The sequence below is a fragment of the Somniosus microcephalus genome, chromosome 27 (genome assembly GCF_052327205.1).
Source record: "Somniosus microcephalus isolate GS21.2 chromosome 27, FLI_Smic_1.0, whole genome shotgun sequence".
NCBI classification, from domain to species: domain Eukaryota; kingdom Metazoa; phylum Chordata; class Chondrichthyes; order Squaliformes; family Somniosidae; genus Somniosus; species Somniosus microcephalus.
In genome coordinates this window covers 42,978,524-42,998,711 of record NC_141013.1, presented here as the reverse complement: position 1 = coordinate 42,998,711, position 20,188 = coordinate 42,978,524, and the positions used below count along the sequence as shown (strand labels likewise).

Genomic DNA, 20,188 nt, shown 5'->3' with positions numbered 1-20,188 from the left:
CGCCAGGGCGTTCGTTAACACCTGGGTTGCGAGGTTCGGCGTACCGGCCGACATAACCTCCGACAGAGGCGCCCAGTTCACCTCCGAACTCTGGACGGCCACAGCACGCAACCTCGGGGTGACACTCCACCGCACCACGGCGTACCACCCGCAGGCCAACGGACTTTGTGAACGCTTCCACAGGTCACTCAAGGCCTCACTCCGCGCCGGCCTGCAGGACAGTACCTGGACTGACCGCCTGCCGTGGGTGCTACTCGGCCTACGCACCGCGGTCAAGGAAGACCTCCAGTCCTCGGCAGCGGAGTTAGTCTACGGACAACCGCTGCGCATCCCAGGCGGATTCCTTCCGGAGCCTACCAAGCCTTGGTCGGCCGAACAGCAGCGGCTCAACTCGTTCTCTTCCGCTCAGCAGTTCGCCCCACTTCCGGTCAACCGACACGGCGAACTCGCACCTCACGTCCCGCCAAATTTACAGCAGGCGCGCTTCGTCTTCATGCGACACGACGCGCACCGCGGGCCCCTGCGACCCCCGTACGACGGACCGTACGAGGTACTACAAACTGGGGACAAGGTCTTCAAGCTGCGACTCGGCGACAGGGTCGACACAGTCTCCATCGACCGGCTCAAACCAGCACACACAGAACCAGGGGAACAGGTCCCCGTGGCCCAGCCTCCAACTAGAGGCCGTCCCCCCGGCAAGCCAGCACAGCCGGCGGCGAACCGCCCGACCCAACCAACCAGACCGGCGACCACTCAGAGCCGCTGCGGCAGAACCATTAGACCACCGTCACGACTCGTCCACTCCTCCTAAGCGGATTCTGGGGGGAGCTCTGTGGCGACACGCCACCACTGGACATAATCCGCTCACGGTGGCACAGACAGTCTAAGCAGAAGCCCCCAGCCGGGGGCCCTTTCCTCCGGCAACTTGTTTCCCGCAGGGACAGGCTGCCGGGAGCACTTCCTGTCTGGGAAGTATTTAAGTGGATGCGCGGGCTTTTCTAGTTCCTGTTTGACATGTGGATGGAATAAAGCAGTTGTGTTTTCAATAGCTCTGGTCTCGACTCCCACGTTTGCCGCGGTATCTCAACAAGACTGTTGTTAACTGTCAGTCAAGCAGCCTTTACTTTCCCAACTCCAACATAACATAACTAATAAACACGAGTGTTGAAAGAGAGTGATTTTTGTTTTCGATGCCCCTATGATTCTGCTGCTGCACGTTGAGATTAATCTTGAGACTCCCGGGCATTCCGGGAGGGTTGGTAACCGCAGCGGGCCTGTGACCGTGGCCCCGCCCCCTCACCATCCGGGGCCGCGGCGGGCCGCGCCTGCGCGCTGGGAGCTGGCTGGCGCTGAGGGCTCGCGCCGCCCATGGCCGCCGAGATGAGCGCGGAGCTTCCCGAGGCCGCGGCGCTGACAGCGCCCGCCAACCCCGCCACACCGGGCCCCGGGCAGGTGAGGGTGATAGGAGCCGTGCCTGCCCGCGGAGGGAAGCGGCGGTCGGGGTAAGAGCTTTACAATCTGCGCGGCTTCGGCTCCCACATCCCGGCAAACAGCGGCACCGGGCCGGCCGGCCGGCGGGGGGAGAGAGGGGGGAGTGGCCGAGACCGAGGTGGGGTCTCACTGGAACCGAGGGGGGGGGAGTGACCGGACCGAGGGGTGGGGGGGGCGGTGACTGGGACTGAGGGGAGGGGGGGGGGGACGAGTGACTGGGACTGAGGGGAGTGGGGGGTGACCCGGACCGAGGGGGGGGGGCGTGACCCGGACCGAGGGGGGGGGGCGTGACCCGGACCGAGGGGGGGGGGCGTGACCCGGACCGAGGGGGGGGGGCGTGACCGGACCGAGGGGGGGAAGTGACCGGACCGAGGGGGGGGAGTGACCGAACCGATGGGGGTAGTGGCTGAGACTGAGGGGGGGGGATCTCACTGGGACCGAGGGGGAGGAGTGACTGGGACCGAGGGGGGGGTGGGGGAGCGACCGGGACCGAGGGGGGGTCACTAACTGGGGGATTTAATACTTGAGGCGATCACTATAACTGGTGGGGAGGGGTCGCTGTCTAACTGAGGAGTTTCACTAATGGAGAGGTTGCTAACTGAGGGGGGGTTCTCACTGTACCTGAGGGTTGGAGGGGAGGGGGTCTTCCTGAGTTAGGGGACCTCACTGTAATTGAGAGTGGGCTGGGATGTGATCGCTGATTCTGGGTTTTCCTGCTGTGCTTTGTTCAGTGCAGCTGACTGTCAGGGTCACAAACGTCACAGTGATAGTTGCCTGTCTCTGCTTCTCCATTCCTTTGATCCTGGGTTGGGAGGTGGATCTTTGCCCTCCCTTCCCTATTGTTCCCTGTTACCCCCATCCCATTCCCTGTTTGTCCCTATCCCTATTTTCTCAGTCTCTCTTTAATTATGGTTTATGATCTGAAATTCCTGACCACAGAGTATACAACTCCTCCTACAACTAGAGCTTATTGTTTTGTTTTTTGAATATTTTTATCACTTATTTTAAAGCTTGAATTAAAAGCAATTTTTTTGCTCTAATGTACCTGTACAGAATTACATTCCAAAGACATTTAGTTCTGAAGTATAATCTTATGTATTTTCTAGCATGTACTGACCTCAGGGTTTGTATACTTGTGGTTCTGTTTCTCACTTTTGTGGTCGTGTCATTGATACTGAATGTGCACTGATGCCTCTGAGTCAGTAGGTGATGGGTTCAAGCCCTATTATGCATTTTGATGTAACTATTTTATGAACTGGGAACTATAACCTGAACCACAGTTTGCATTTTCACAATGCAAACGTACACTCATTCCCCCTCGAATGTAGTTGCGATTTTCTTGAAGACACTGACTTGCTGGTTCAATAGGGGTGTCTCTCAATACCAGCCTTGAGTGGCCTTTTGCACTGTGTAATCCTTGATGGTCAGCATTGCCTGGATGTTGGACTGTGAGGGAATTGCAGCTGAGCCTGATCCACTCCTTGCATTGTACGCAAACACACGCACACGCACACTCACTCACCTCACCTCACCTCACCTCACTCACCCTCACCTCACTCACCTCACTCACCTCTCACCTCACTCACCTCACTCTCACTTCACTCACTCCTCACCTCACCTCACTCACCTCACTCACCTCACTCACTCCTCACTCCTCTCACTCACCTCACTCACTCCTCACTCACTCACCTCACACCTCACTCACCTCACCCACTCACCTCACCCACTCACCCCACTCACTCACCTCCTCACCTCACTCACCTACCTCACTCACTCAGCTCACTCAGCTCACTCACCTCACCTCACTCACTCACCTCACTCACCCCTCACTCACTCACCTCACCTCACTCACTCACTCCTCACTCACTCCTCACTCACCTCACACCTCACACCTCACTCACTCACCTCACTCACCTCACTCACCTACCTCACTCACTCCTCACTCACCCCTCACTCACTCACCTGACTCACTCACCTGACTCACCTCACTCACCTCCCTCACTCACCTCCCTCACTCACCTGACTCACCTCCCTCACCCACCTCCCTCACTCACCTGACTCACCTGACTCACCTCACTCACCTCACCCACCTCACTCACTCACCTCACCTCACTCACCTCACCTCACTCACCTCACCCACTCACCTCACTCACTCACCTCACTCACTCACCTCACTCACTGACCTCACTCACTGACCTCACTCACCTCACTCACACACCTCACTCACTCACCCTACTCACTCACCTCACTCACACCCTACTCACTCGCCTCACTCACTCACCTCACTCACTCACCTCACTCACTCACCTCACTCACTCACCTCACTCACACACTCACTCACTTCACTCACTCACCTCACTCACCTCACTCACTCACCTCACTCACCTCACGCACTCACCTCACGCACTCACCTCACGCACTCACCTCACTCACTCACTCACTCACCTCACTCACTCACCTCACTCACTCACCTCACGCACTCACCTCACGCACTCACCTCACGCACTCACCTCACTCACACCTCACTCACTCACCTCACTCACTCACCTCTCTCACCTCACTCACTCACCACCTCACTCACTCACCTCACTCACCTCACTCACTCACCCTACTCACTCACCTCACTCACTCACCTCACTCACTCACCTCACCTCACTACCTCACCTCACCTCACCTCACCTCACTCACCACACTCACTCACCTCACTCACCTCACTCACTCACCTCACTCACTCACCTCACCTCGCTCACCTCACCTCACTCACCTGACTCACCTCACTCACCTCCCTCACTCACCTCCCTCACTCACCTGACTCACTTCACTCACTCACCTCACTCACCTCACTCACCTCACTCACTCACCCACCTCACTCACTCACTCACCTCACTCACCTCACTCACTCACCTCACACTCACTCACTCGCCTCACTCACCTCGCCTCACTCACCTCGCCTCACTCACCTCGCCTCACTCACCTCGCCTCACTCACCTCGCCTCACTCACTCATCTCACTCACTCACCTCACTCACTCACCTCACTCACTCACCTCACTCACTCACCTCACTCACCTCACTCACCTCACTCACTCACCTCACGCAATCACCTCACTCACTCACCTCACTCATTCACCTCACTCATTCACCTCACTCACTCACCTCACTCACTCACCTCACTCACTCACCTCACTCACTCACCTCACTCACTCACTCACCTCACTCACTCACCTCACTCATCTCACTCACCTCACTCACTCACTCACTCACCTCACACTCACTCACCTCACTCACTCACCTCACTCACTCACCCTACTCACTCACCTCACTCACTCACCTCACTCACTCACCTCACTCACCTCACTCACTCACCTCACTCACTCACCACCTCACTCACTCACCTCACTCACCTCACTCACTCACCTCACTCACTCACCACACTCACTCACCTCTCACTCACTCACCTCTCACTCACTCACCTCACTCACCTCACTCACTCACTCACCTCACTCACTCACCTGACTCACCTCACTCACCTGACTCACCTCACTCACCTCACTCACTCACCTCACTCACCTCTCACTCACCTCACCTCACCTCACTCACCACACCTCACTCACCACACCTCACTCACCTCACTCACCTCGCTCACTCACCTCGCTCACTCACCTCACTCACCTCACTCACTCACCTCACTCACCTCACTCACTCACTCACCTCACTCACTCACCTCACTCACCTCACTCACTCACCTCACTCACCTCACTCACTCACCTCACTCACACACTCGCTCACCTCACTCGCCTCGCTCACTCACCTCACTCACTCACTCACCTCACTCGCTCACCTCACTCGCTCACCTCACTCGCCTCGCTCACTCACCTCGCTCACTCACGCTCACTCACCTCGCTCACTCACCTCGCTCACTCAACTCGATCACTCACCTCGCTCACTCACCTCGCTCACCTCCCTCACTCACTCACCTCGCTCACCTCCCTCACTCACTCACTCAGCTCACTCAGCTCACTCACTCACCTCACTCACCTCACTCACCTCACTCACTCACCTCACTCACTCACCTCACTCACTCACCTCACTCACTCACCTCACTCACTCACCTCACGCACTCACCTCACGCACTCACCTCACGCACTCACCTCACGCACTCACCTCACGCACTCACCTCACGCACTCACCTCACGCACCTCACTCACTCACCTCAGTCACTCACTCACCTCGCTCACTCACCTCGCTCACTCACCTCGCTCACCTCACCTCGCTCACCTCACCTCGCTCACCTCACTCACTCACCTCACTCACTCACCTCACTCACTCACCTCACTCACTCACCTCACTCACTCACCTCACTCCCTCACCTCACTCCCTCACCTCACTCCCTCACCTCACTCACTCACCTCACTCACTCACCTCACTCACTCACCTCACTCACCTCACTCACTCACCTCACTACCTCACCTCACTCACCTCACCTCGCTCACCTCACCTCACTCACCTGACTCACCTCCCTCACTCACCTCACTCACCTGACTCACCTCACTCACTCACCTCACTCACACCTCACTCACCTCACCTCACTCACCTCACCTCACTCACCTCACCTCACTCACCTCACCCACTCACCTCACTCACCTCACTCACCTCACTCACTCACCTCACTCACTCACTCACCTCACTCACAGTTCACTCACCTCACCTCACTCACTCACTCACCTCACTCACTCACCCACCTCACTCACCTCACTCACACTCACTCACCTCATTCACTCACCTCACTCACCTCACTCACCTCACTCACACTCACTCACTCACCTCACCTACTCACCTCACTCACTCACTCACCTCACTCACCTCACTCACTCACCTCACACTCACTCACTCACCTCACTCACTCACCTCACTCACCTCACTCACACCTCACCTCACTCACTCACCTCACTCACTCACTCACCTCACTCACTCACCTCTCACTTCTCTCACCTCACTCACTCACCACCTCACTCACTCACCTCACTCACCTCACTCACCTCACTCACTCACCTCACTCACTCACCTCACTCACCCTACTCACTCACCTCACTCACTCACCCACTCACCTCACTACCTCACCTCACCTCACTCACCTCACTCACCACACTCACCTCACTCACCTCACTCACTCACCTCACCTCACTCACTCACCTCGCTCACCTCACCTCACTCACCTGACTCACCTCACTCACCTCCCTCACTCACCTCCCTCACTCACCTCCCTCACTCACCTCACTCACCTCACTCACTCACCTCACTCACTCACCTCACTCACTCACCTCACCTCACTCACCTCACCTCACTCACCTCACCTCACTCACCTCACTCACCTCACCCACTCACCTCACCTCACTCACCTCACTCACTCCACCTCACTCACCCACCTCACTCACCTCACTCACTCACTCACCTCATTCACCTCACACTCACTCACCTCACTCACTCACCTCACCTCATTCACTCACCTCACTCACTCACCTCACTCACTCACCTCACTCACTCCACCTCACTCACTCACCTCACTCACTCACCTCATTCACCTCACACTCACTCACTCACCTCACTCACTCACCTCACTCACTCACCTCACTCACTCACCTCACACTCACTCACCTCACTCACTCACCTCTCACTCACCTCACTCACCTCACTCACTCACCTCACTCACTCACCTCAGTCACTCACCTACCTCACTCACCTCACTCGCTCACTCACCTCACTCACTCACCTCACTCACTCACCTCACTCACTCACCTCACTCACTCACCTCTCACCTCTCTCACCTCTCTCACCTCACTCACTCACCACCTCACTCACCTCACTCACTCACCTCACTCACTCACCTCACTCACTCACCTCACTCACTCACCCACTCACCTCACTACCTCACCTCACTCACCTCACCTCACTCACCTCACTCACCACACCCACCACACTCACTCACCTCACTCACCTCACTCACCTCACCTCCCTCACCTCACTCACCTCACCTCACTCACTCACTCACCCACCTCACTCACTCACTCACCTCACTCACTCACCTCATTCACCTCACACTCACTCACCTCACCTCATTCACTCACCTCACTCACTCACACCCACTCACCTCACTCACTCACCTCACACTCACTCACCTCTCACTCACCTCACTCACCTCACTCACTCACCTCACTCACTCACCTCAGTCACTCACCTACCTCACTCACCTCACTCGCTCACTCACCTCGCTCACTCACCTCACTCACTCACCTCACTCACTCACCTCTCACCTCTCTCACCTCACTCACTCACCACCTCACTCACTCACCTCACTCACCTCACTCACTCACCTCACTCACTCACCTCACTCACTCACCTCACTCACTCACCCTACTCACTCACCTCACTCACTCACCCACTCACCTCACTACCTCACCTCACTCACCTCACCTCACTCACCTCACTCACCACACCCACCACACTCACTCACCTCACTCACCTCACTCACTCACCTCACTCACCTCACCTCACTCACCTCACCTCACTCACTCACCTGACTCACCTCACTCACCTCCCTCACTCACCTCACTCACCTCACTCACTCACCTCACTCACCTCACCTCACTCACCTCACTCACCTCACTCACCTCACTCACCTCACTCACTCATCTCACTCACCTCACTCATCTCACTCACTCACCTCACTCACTCACCACACTCACTCACCTCTCACTCACTCACCTCTCACTCACCTCACTCACTCACCTCACTCACTCACCTCACTCACTCACCTGACTCACCTCACTCACCTGACTCACCTCACTCACCTCACTCACTCACCTCACTCACCTCTCACTCACCTCACCTCACTCACCTCACATCACTCACCACACCTCACTCACCACACCTCACTCACCTCGCTCACTCACCTCGCTCACTCACCTCACTCACCTCACTCACTCACCTCACTCACCTCACTCACTCACACTCGCTCACCTCACTCGCCTCGCTCACTCACCTCGCTCACTCACCTCACTCACCTCACTCACTCACTCACCTCACTCGCTCACCTCACTCGCTCACCTCACTCGCCTCGCTCACTCACCTCGCTCACTCACCTCGCTCACTCACCTCGCTCACTCACGCTCACTCACCTCGCTCACTCAACTCGATCACTCACCTCGCTCACTCACCTCGCTCACCTCCCTCACTCACTCACCTCACTCACTCAGCTCACTCACTCAACTCACTCACTCACCTCACGCACTCACCTCACGCACTCACCTCACTCACCTCGCTCACTCACCTCGCTCACTCACCTCGCTCACCTCACCTCGCTCACCTCGCTCACCTCACTCACTCACCTCACTCACTCACCTCACTCACTCACCTCACTCACTCACCTCACTCACTCACCTCACTCACTCACCTCACTCGCCTCACTCACTCGCCTCACTCACACACCTCACTCACACACCTCACTCACTCACCCTACTCACTCACCTCACTCACACCCTACTCACTCGCCTCACTCACTCGCCTCACTCACTCACCTCACTCACTCACCTCACTCACTCACCTCACTCACTCACCTCACTCACCTCACTCACTCACCTCACTACCTCCCCTCACTACCTCACCTCACTCACCTCACTCACTCACCTCACTCACTCACCTACCTCACTCGCTCACCTCACTCGCTCACTCACCTCGCTCACTCACCTCGCTCACTCACCTCACTCACTCACCTCACTCACTCACCTACCTCACTCGCTCACCTCACTCACTCCCTCACCTCACTCCCTCACCTCACCTCACTCCCTCACCTCACTCCCTCACCTCACTCCCTCACCTCACTCCCTCACCTCACTCCCTCACCTCACTCACTCACCTCACTCACCTCACTCACTCACCTCACTCACCTCACTCACTCACCTCACTCACCTCGCTCACCTCACCTCACTCACCTGACTCAACTCCCTCACTCACCTCACTCACTCACCTGACTCACCTCACTCACCTCACTCACTCACCTCACCTCACTCACACCTCACTCACCTCACCTCACTCACCTCACCTCACTCACCTCACTCACCTCACCCACTCACCTCACTCACCTCACTCACCTCACTCACTAACCTCACTCACTCACTCACCTCACTCACAGTTCACTCACCTCACTCACTCACTCACTCACCTCACCCACCTCACTCACCTCACTCACACTCACTCACCTCACTCACCTCACTCACCTCACTCACACTCACTCACTCACCTCACTCACTCACCTCACTCACCTCACTCACTCACCTCACTCACTCACCTCACTCACTCACCTCACTCACCTCACTCACTCACCTCACACTCACTCACTCACCTCACTCACTCACCTCACTCACACCTCACCTCACTCACCTCACCTCACTCACCTCACTCACTCACCTCTCACCTCTCTCACCTCACTCACTCACCACCTCACTCACTCACCTCACTCACCTCACTCACCTCACTCACTCACCTCACTCACTCACCTCACTCACTCACCTCACTCACCCTACTCACTCACCTCACTCACTCACCCACTCACCTCACTACCTCACCTCACTCACCTCACCTCACTCACCACACCCACCACACTCACTCACCTCACTCACTCACCTCACCTCACTCACTCACCTCGCTCACCTCACCTCACTCACCTGACTCACCTCACTCACCTCCCTCACTCACCTCACTCACTCACCTCACTCACTCACCTCACTCACCTCACCTCACTCACCTCACCTCACTCACCTCACCTCACTCACCTCACCTCACTCACCTCACCCACTCACCTCACCTCACTCACCTCACTCACCTCACTCACCCACCTCACTCACTCACCCACCTCACTCACTCACCTCACCTCACTCACTCACTCACCCACCTCACTCACTCACTCATCTCACTCACTCACCTCACTCACCTCACTCACTCACCTCACCTCATTCACTCACCTCACTCACTCACCCCCACTCACCTCACTCACTGACCTCACTCACCTCACTCACCTCACACTCACTCACTCACCTCACTCACTCACCTCTCACTCACCTCACTCACCTCACTCACTCACCTCACTCACTCACCTCAGTCACTCACCTACCTCACTCACCTCACTCGCTCACTCACCTCGCTCACTCACCTCACTCGCTCACTCACCTCGCTCACTCACCTCACTCACTCACCTCACTCACCTCACTCACCTCACTCACTCACCTCACTCACTCACCTCACTCACTCACCTCTCACCTCTCTCACCTCACTCACTCACCACCTCACTCACTCACCTCACTCACCTCACTCACTCACCTCACTCACTCACCTCACTCACTCACCTCACTCACTCACCCTACACACTCACCTCACTCACTCACCCACTCACCTCACTACCTCACCTCACTCACCTCACCTCACTCACCTCACTCACCACACCCACCACACTCACTCACTCACCTCACTCACCTCACCTCACTCACCTCACTCACTCACCTCACTCACTCACTCACTCACCCACCTCACTCACTCACTCACCTCACTCACTCACCTCATTCACCTCACACTCACCTCACCTCATTCACTCACCTCACTCACTCACACCCACTCACTCACTCACCTCACTCACTCACCTCACTCACCTCACTCACCTCACTCACTCACCTCACTCACTCACCTCTCACTCACCTCACTCACTCACCTCACTCACTCACCTCAGTCACTCACCTACCTCACTCACCTCACTCGCTCACTCACCTCGCTCACTCACCTCACTCACTCACCTCACTCACCTCACTCACTCACCTCACTCACTCACCTCTCACCTCTCTCACCTCACTCACTCACCACCTCACTCACTCACCTCACTCACTCACCTCACTCACTCACCTCACTCACTCACCTCACTCACTCACCCTACTCACTCACCTCACTCACTCACCCACTCACCTCACTACCTCACCTCACTCACCTCACTCACCACACTCACTCACCTCACTCACCTCACCTCACCTCACTCACTCACCTCGCTCACCTCACCTCACTCACCTCACTCACCTCCCTCACTCACCTCACTCACCTCACTCACTCACCTCACTCACTCACCTCACTCACTCACCTCACTCACTCACCTCACCTCACTCACCTCACTCACCTCACCTCACTCACCTCACCCACTCACCTCACCTCACTCACCTCACTCACCTCACTCACTCCACCTCACTCACCTCACCTCACTCACCTCACTCACTCACCTCACCTCACTCACTCACTCACCTCACTCACTCACCTCACCTCATTCACTCACCTCACTCACTCACCTCACTCACTCACACCCACTCACCTCACTCACCTCACTCACCTCACTCACTCACCTCACTCACCTCACTCACTCACCTCACTCACTCACCTCAGTCACTCACCTACCTCACTCACCTCACTCGCTCACTCACCTCGTTCACTCACCTCGCTCACTCACCTCGCTCACCTCACTCCCTCACCCACCTCACTCCCTCACCTCACTCACTCACCTCACGCACTCACCTCACTCACTCACCTCACTCACTCACCTCACTCACTCACCTGACTCACCTCACTCACCTCACTCACACCTCACTCACCTCACTCACCTCACCTCACTCACCTCACCCACTCACCTCACCCACTCACCTCACCCATTCACCTCACCCACTCACCTCACCCACTCACCTCACTCACTCACCTCACCTCACTCACTCACTTCACTCACACCTCACTCACTCACCCACCTCACTCACCTCACTCACTCACCTCACTCACTCACCTCACACTCACTCACTCACCTCACTCACATCACTCACCTCACTCACTCACCTCACTCACTCACCTCACTCACTCACCTCACTCACCTCACTCACCTCACTCACCTCACTCACTCACCTCACTCACCTCACTCACCTCTCACTCACTCACCTCACTCACCTCACTCACTCACCTCACTCACTCACCTCACTCACTCACCTCACTCACTCACCTCACTCACCTCACTCACTCACCTCACTCACTCACTCACCTACCTCACTCGCTCACCTCACTCGCTCACTCACCTCGCTCACTCACCTCGCTCACTCACCTCGCTCACTCACCTCACTCACCTCACGCACTCACCTCACTCACTCACCTCTCACTCACCTCACTCACCTCACTCACTCACCTCACTCACTCACCTCACTCACTCACCTCACTCACCTCACTCACTCACCTCACTCACTCACCTCACTCACTCACCTCACTCACTCACCACCTCACTCACTCACCTCACACACACTCACTCACCTCACTCACCTCACTCACTCACCTCACTCACCTGACTCACTCACCTCACTCACCTCACTCACCTCACCTCACTCACTCACCTCACTCACCTCACCCATTCACCTCACTCACTCACCTCACTCACTCACCTCACTCACTCACTCACCTCACTCACTCACCTCACTCACTCACCTCACTCACTCACCTCACTCACTCACCTCACTCACCCACCTCACTCACTCACCTCACTCACCTCACTCACTCACCTCACTCACCTCACCTCACTCACCTCACTCCACTCACTCACCTCACTCACTCACCTCACTCACTCACCTCACTCACCTCACTCACCCACCTCACTCACTCACCCACCTCACTCACTCACCTCACCTCACTCACTCACTCACCCACCTCACTCACTCACTCATCTCACTCACTCACCTCACTCACCTCACTCACTCACCTCACCTCATTCACTCACCTCACTCACTCACCCCCACTCACCTCACTCACTGACCTCACTCACCTCACTCACCTCACACTCACTCACTCACCTCACTCACTCACCTCTCACTCACCTCACTCACCTCACTCACTCACCTCACTCACTCACCTCAGTCACTCACCTACCTCACTCACCTCACTCGCTCACTCACCTCGCTCACTCACCTCACTCGCTCACTCACCTCGCTCACTCACCTCACTCACTCACCTCACTCACCTCACTCACCTCACTCACTCACCTCACTCACTCACCTCACTCACTCACCTCTCACCTCTCTCACCTCACTCACTCACCACCTCACTCACTCACCTCACTCACCTCACTCACTCACCTCACTCACTCACCTCACTCACTCACCTCACTCACTCACCCTACACACTCACCTCACTCACTCACCCACTCACCTCACTACCTCACCTCACTCACCTCACCTCACTCACCTCACTCACCACACCCACCACACTCACTCACTCACCTCACTCACCTCACCTCACTCACCTCACTCACTCACCTCACTCACTCACTCACTCACCCACCTCACTCACTCACTCACCTCACTCACTCACCTCATTCACCTCACACTCACCTCACCTCATTCACTCACCTCACTCACTCACACCCACTCACTCACTCACCTCACTCACTCACCTCACTCACCTCACTCACCTCACTCACTCACCTCACTCACTCACCTCTCACTCACCTCACTCACTCACCTCACTCACTCACCTCAGTCACTCACCTACCTCACTCACCTCACTCGCTCACTCACCTCGCTCACTCACCTCACTCACTCACCTCACTCACCTCACTCACTCACCTCACTCACTCACCTCTCACCTCTCTCACCTCACTCACTCACCACCTCACTCACTCACCTCACTCACTCACCTCACTCACTCACCTCACTCACTCACCTCACTCACTCACCCTACTCACTCACCTCACTCACTCACCCACTCACCTCACTACCTCACCTCACTCACCTCACTCACCACACTCACTCACCTCACTCACCTCACCTCACCTCACTCACTCACCTCGCTCACCTCACCTCACTCACCTCACTCACCTCCCTCACTCACCTCACTCACCTCACTCACTCACCTCACTCACTCACCTCACTCACTCACCTCACTCACTCACCTCACCTCACTCACCTCACTCACCTCACCTCACTCACCTCACCCACTCACCTCACCTCACTCACCTCACTCACCTCACTCACTCCACCTCACTCACCTCACCTCACTCACCTCACTCACTCACCTCACCTCACTCACTCACTCACCTCACTCACTCACCTCACCTCATTCACTCACCTCACTCACTCACCTCACTCACTCACACCCACTCACCTCACTCACCTCACTCACCTCACTCACTCACCTCACTCACCTCACTCACTCACCTCACTCACTCACCTCAGTCACTCACCTACCTCACTCACCTCACTCGCTCACTCACCTCGTTCACTCACCTCGCTCACTCACCTCGCTCACCTCACTCCCTCACCCACCTCACTCCCTCACCTCACTCACTCACCTCACGCACTCACCTCACTCACTCACCTCACTCACTCACCTCACTCACTCACCTGACTCACCTCACTCACCTCACTCACACCTCACTCACCTCACTCACCTCACCTCACTCACCTCACCCACTCACCTCACCCACTCACCTCACCCATTCACCTCACCCACTCACCTCACCCACTCACCTCACTCACCTCACTCACTCACCTCACCTCACTCACTCACTTCACTCACACCTCACTCACTCACCCACCTCACTCACCTCACTCACTCACCTCACTCACTCACCTCACACTCACTCACTCACCTCACTCACATCACTCACCTCACTCACTCACCTCACTCACTCACCTCACTCACTCACCTCACTCACCTCACTCACCTCACTCACCTCACTCACTCACCTCACTCACCTCACTCACCTCTCACTCACTCACCTCACTCACCTCACTCACTCACCTCACTCACTCACCTCACTCACTCACCTCACTCACCTCACTCACTCACCTCACTCACTCACTCACCTACCTCACTCGCTCACCTCACTCGCTCACTCACCTCGCTCACTCACCTCGCTCACTCACCTCGCTCACTCACCTCACTCACCTCACGCACTCACCTCACTCACTCACCTCTCACTCACCTCACTCACCTCACTCACTCACCTCACTCACTCACCTCACTCACTCACCTCACTCACCTCACTCACTCACCTCACTCACTCACCTCACTCACTCACCTCACTCACTCACCACCTCACTCACTCACCTCACACACACTCACTCACCTCACTCACCTCACTCACTCACCTCACTCACCTGACTCACTCACCTCACTCACCTCACTCACCTCACCTCACTCACTCACCTCACTCACCTCACCCATTCACCTCACTCACTCACCTCACTCACTCACCTCACTCACTCACTCACCTCACTCACTCACCTCACTCACTCACCTCACTCACTCACCTCACTCACTCACCTCACTCACCCACCTCACTCACTCACCTCACTCACCTCACTCACTCACCTCACTCACCTCACCTCACTCACCTCACTCCACTCACTCACCTCACTCACTCACCTCACTCACTCACCTCACTCACTCACCTCACTCACTCACCTCACTCACTCACCTCACCTCACTCCACTCACTCCACTCACTCACCTCACTCACCTCACTCACTCACCTCTCACCTCACTCACTCACCTCGCTCACCTCACTCACTCACCTCACTCACTCACCTCACTCACACCTCACTCACCTCACTCACCTCACTCACTCATCTCACTCACTCACCTCACTCACTCACCTCACTCACTCACCTCTCACCTCACTCACTCAACTCACTCACTCCGCTCACTCACCTCGCTCACCTCACTCACTCACCTCACTCACACTCACTCACCTCACTCACTCACCTCACTCACCTCACTCACTCACCTCACTCACTCACCTCACTCACCTCACTCACCTCACTCACTCACCTCACCTCACACACCTCACTCACCTCACCTCACTCACTCATTCACCTCACTCACCTCACTCACTCACCTCACTCACTCACCTCACCTCACTCACTCACCTCACTCACTCACCTCACTCACTCACCTCACTCACCTCTCACTCACTCACTCACCTCACTCACTCACCTCACTCACTCACCTCACTCACTCACCTCACTCACTCACCTCACTCACCTCACTCACTCACCTCACTCACTCACCTCACTCACTCACCTCACTCACCTCACACTCACTCACTCACCTCACTCACCTCACTCACTCACCTCACTCACTCACCTCACTCACTCACCTCACTCACCTCACTCACTCACCTCACTCACTCACCTCACTCACCTCACTCACTCACCTCACTCACCTCACTCACCTCTCACTCACCTCACTCACTCACCTCACTCACTCACCTCACTCACTCACCTCACTCACTCACCTCACTCACTCACTCACCTACCTCACTCGCTCACTCGCTCACTCACCTCGCTCACTCACCTCGCTCACTCACCTCGCTCACTCACCTCGCTCACTCACCTCGCTCACTCACCTCACTCACCTCACGCACTCACCTCACTCACTCACCTCTCACTCACCTCACTCACCTCACTCACTCACCTCACTCACTCACCTCACTCACTCACTCACCACCTCACTCACTCACCTCACACACACTCACTCACCTCACTCACTCACCTCACTCACCTGACTCACTCACCTCACTCACCTCACTCACTCACCTCCCTCACTCACTTCACTCACCTCACTCACCTCACCCATTCACCTCACCCATTCACCTCACTCACTCACCTCACTCACTCACCTCACTCACTCACCTCACTCACTCACCTCACTCACTCACCTCACTCACTCACCTCACTCACTCACCTCACTCACTCACTCACCTCACTCACTCACCTCACCTCACTCACCTCACTCCACTCACTCACCTCACTCACTCACCTCACTCACCTCACCTCACTCACCTCACCTCACTCCACTCACTCACCTCACTCACTCACCTCACTCACTCACCTCTCACCTCACTCACTCACCTCGCTCACCTCACTCACTCACCTCACTCACCTCACTCACCTCACTCACTCACCTCACTCACCTCACTCACTCACCTCACTCTCCTCACTCACCTCACTCACTCACCTCACTCACTCACCTCACTCACTCACCTCTCACCTCACTCACTCAACTCACTCACTCCGCTCACTCACCTCGCTCACCTCACTCACTCACCTCACTCACTCACCTCACTCACACTCACTCACCTCACTCACCTCACTCACCTCACTCACCTCACTCACTCACTCATCTCACTCACCTCACTCACTCACCTCACTCACCTCACTCACTCCTCACTCACTCACCTCACTCACCTCACTCACCTCACTCACTCACCTCACCCACCTCACTCACCTCACTCACTCACCTCACCTCACTCACTCATTCACCTCACTCACCTCACTCACTCACCTCACCTCACTCACTCACCTCACTCACTCACCTCACTCACTCACCTCACTCACTCACCTCACTCACTCACCTCACACTCACTCACTCACCTCACTCACTCACCTCACTCACTCACCTCACCTCACTCACTCACCTCACTCACTCACCTCACTCACTCACCTCACTCACTCACTCACCTCACTCACTCACCTCACTCACTCACCTCACTCACTTACCTCGCTCACCTCACTCGCTCACCTCACTCGCTCACCTCACTCGCTCACTCACCTCGCTCACTCACCTCGCTCACTCACCTCGCTCACTCACCTCGCTCACTCACCTCGCTCACTCACCTCGCTCACTCACCTCGCTCACTCACCTCGCTCACTCACCTCCCTCACTCACCTCGCTCACTCACCTCCCTCACCTCCCTCACTCACCTCACTCACTCACCTCACTCACTCACCTCACTCACTCCCTCACCTCACTCACTCACCTCACTCACCTCACTGACTCACCTCACTGACTCACCTCACTCACCTCACACTCACTCACCTCACTCACCTCACTCACCTCACTCACTCACCCTACTCACTCACCTCACTCACTCACCTCACTCACTCACCTCACTCACCTCACTCACCACACTCACTCACCTCACTCACCTCACCTCACTCACCTGACTCACCTCCCTCACTCACCTCACTCATTCACCTGATTCACCTCACTCACTCACCTCACTCACTCACCTCACTCACCACACTCACTCACCTCACCTCGCTCACCTCACTCACCTCCCTCACTCACCTCACTCACTCACCTGACTCACCTCACTCACTCACCTCACTCACTCACCCCACTCACCTCGCCTCACTCACCTCACTCACCTCACTCACCTCACCTCACTCACACCTCACTCACCTCACCCACTCACCACACTCACTCACCTCACTCACTCACCTCACTCACTCACTCACCTCACTCACTCACCCACCTCACTCACTCACTCACTCACTCACCTCACTCACTCACTCACCTCATTCACCTCACACTCACTCACCTCACTCACCTCACTCACTCACCTCACTCACCTCTCACTCACCTTACACTCACTCACTCACCTCACTCACTCACCTCACTCACTCACCTCACTCACTCACCTCACTCACTCACCTCACTCACTCACCTCACTCACTCACCTCACTCACCTCACTCACTCACCTCACTCACCTCTCACTCACCTTACACTCACTCACTCACCTCACTCACTCACCTCACTCACTCACCTCACTCACCTCACTCACTCACCTCACTCACTCACCTCACTCACCTCACTCACTCACCTCACTCACTCACCTCACTCACCTCACTCACACCTCACTCACTCACCTCACTCACCTCACCTCACTACCTCACCTCGCTCACCTCACCTGACTCACCTCCCTCACTCACCTGACTCACTCACCTCACTCACTCACCTCACCTCACTCACCTCACCTCACTCACCTCACCTCACTCACCTCACTCACCTCACTCACTCACCTCACTCACTCACCTCACTCACTTCACACTCACTCACCTCACCTCACTCACTCACCTCACTCACTCACCTCACTCACTCACCCTACTCACTCACACTCACTCACCTCACTCACTCACCTCACACACCTCACTCACTCACCTCACTCACTCACCTCACTCACTCACCTCACTCACCTCACTACCTCACCTCACTACCTCACCTCACTCACCTCACTCACCACACTCACTCACCTCACCTCGCTCACCTCATCTCACTCACCTGACTCACCTCCCTCACTCACCTCCCTCACTCACCTCCCTCACTCACCTCCCTCACTCACCTCACTCACCTACCTCACTCACTCACCTCACTCACCTCACTCACTCACTTCACTCACCTCACCTCACTCACCCACCTCACTCACCTCACTCACTCACCCACCTCACTCACCTCACTCACCTCACTCACTCACCTCACTCACTCACACTCACTCACCTCATTCACTCACCTCATTCACTCACCTCACTCACTCACTCACTCACTCACCTCACTCATTCACCTGACTCACCTCACTCACTCACCTCACTCACTCACCTCACTCACCACACTCACTCACCTCACCTCGCTCACCTCACTCACTCACCTGACTCACCTCACTCACTCACCTCACTCACTCACCCCACTCACCTCGCCTCACTCACCTCACTCACCTCACCTCACTCACACCTCACTCACCTCACCCACTCACCACACTCACTCACCTCACTCACTCACCTCACTCACTCACCTCACTCACTCACC

At 56.1% G+C, this 20,188-nt stretch overlaps 1 protein-coding gene across 4 annotated transcripts in view; it reads left to right on the top strand.

Moving 5' to 3' along the window:
• Positions 1-1,322: 1,322 nt before the first annotated feature.
• arnt2 (aryl-hydrocarbon receptor nuclear translocator 2) overlaps positions 1,323-20,188 on the top strand; it is a 715,479-nt gene continuing 696,613 nt past the window's right edge. For 2 of the 4 annotated variants that reach the window (XM_085968889.1, XM_085968887.1), the window contains exon 1: positions 1,325-1,502. In XM_085968889.1, coding sequence (XP_085825015.1) covers positions 1,369-1,502 — 134 coding nt within the window. In that variant the 5' untranslated portion in view covers positions 1,325-1,368. Of the gene's footprint in view, positions 1,503-20,188 lie in introns of all 4 variants that reach the window. The other 2 variants (XM_085968885.1, XM_085968886.1) reach the window with 2 other exon arrangements.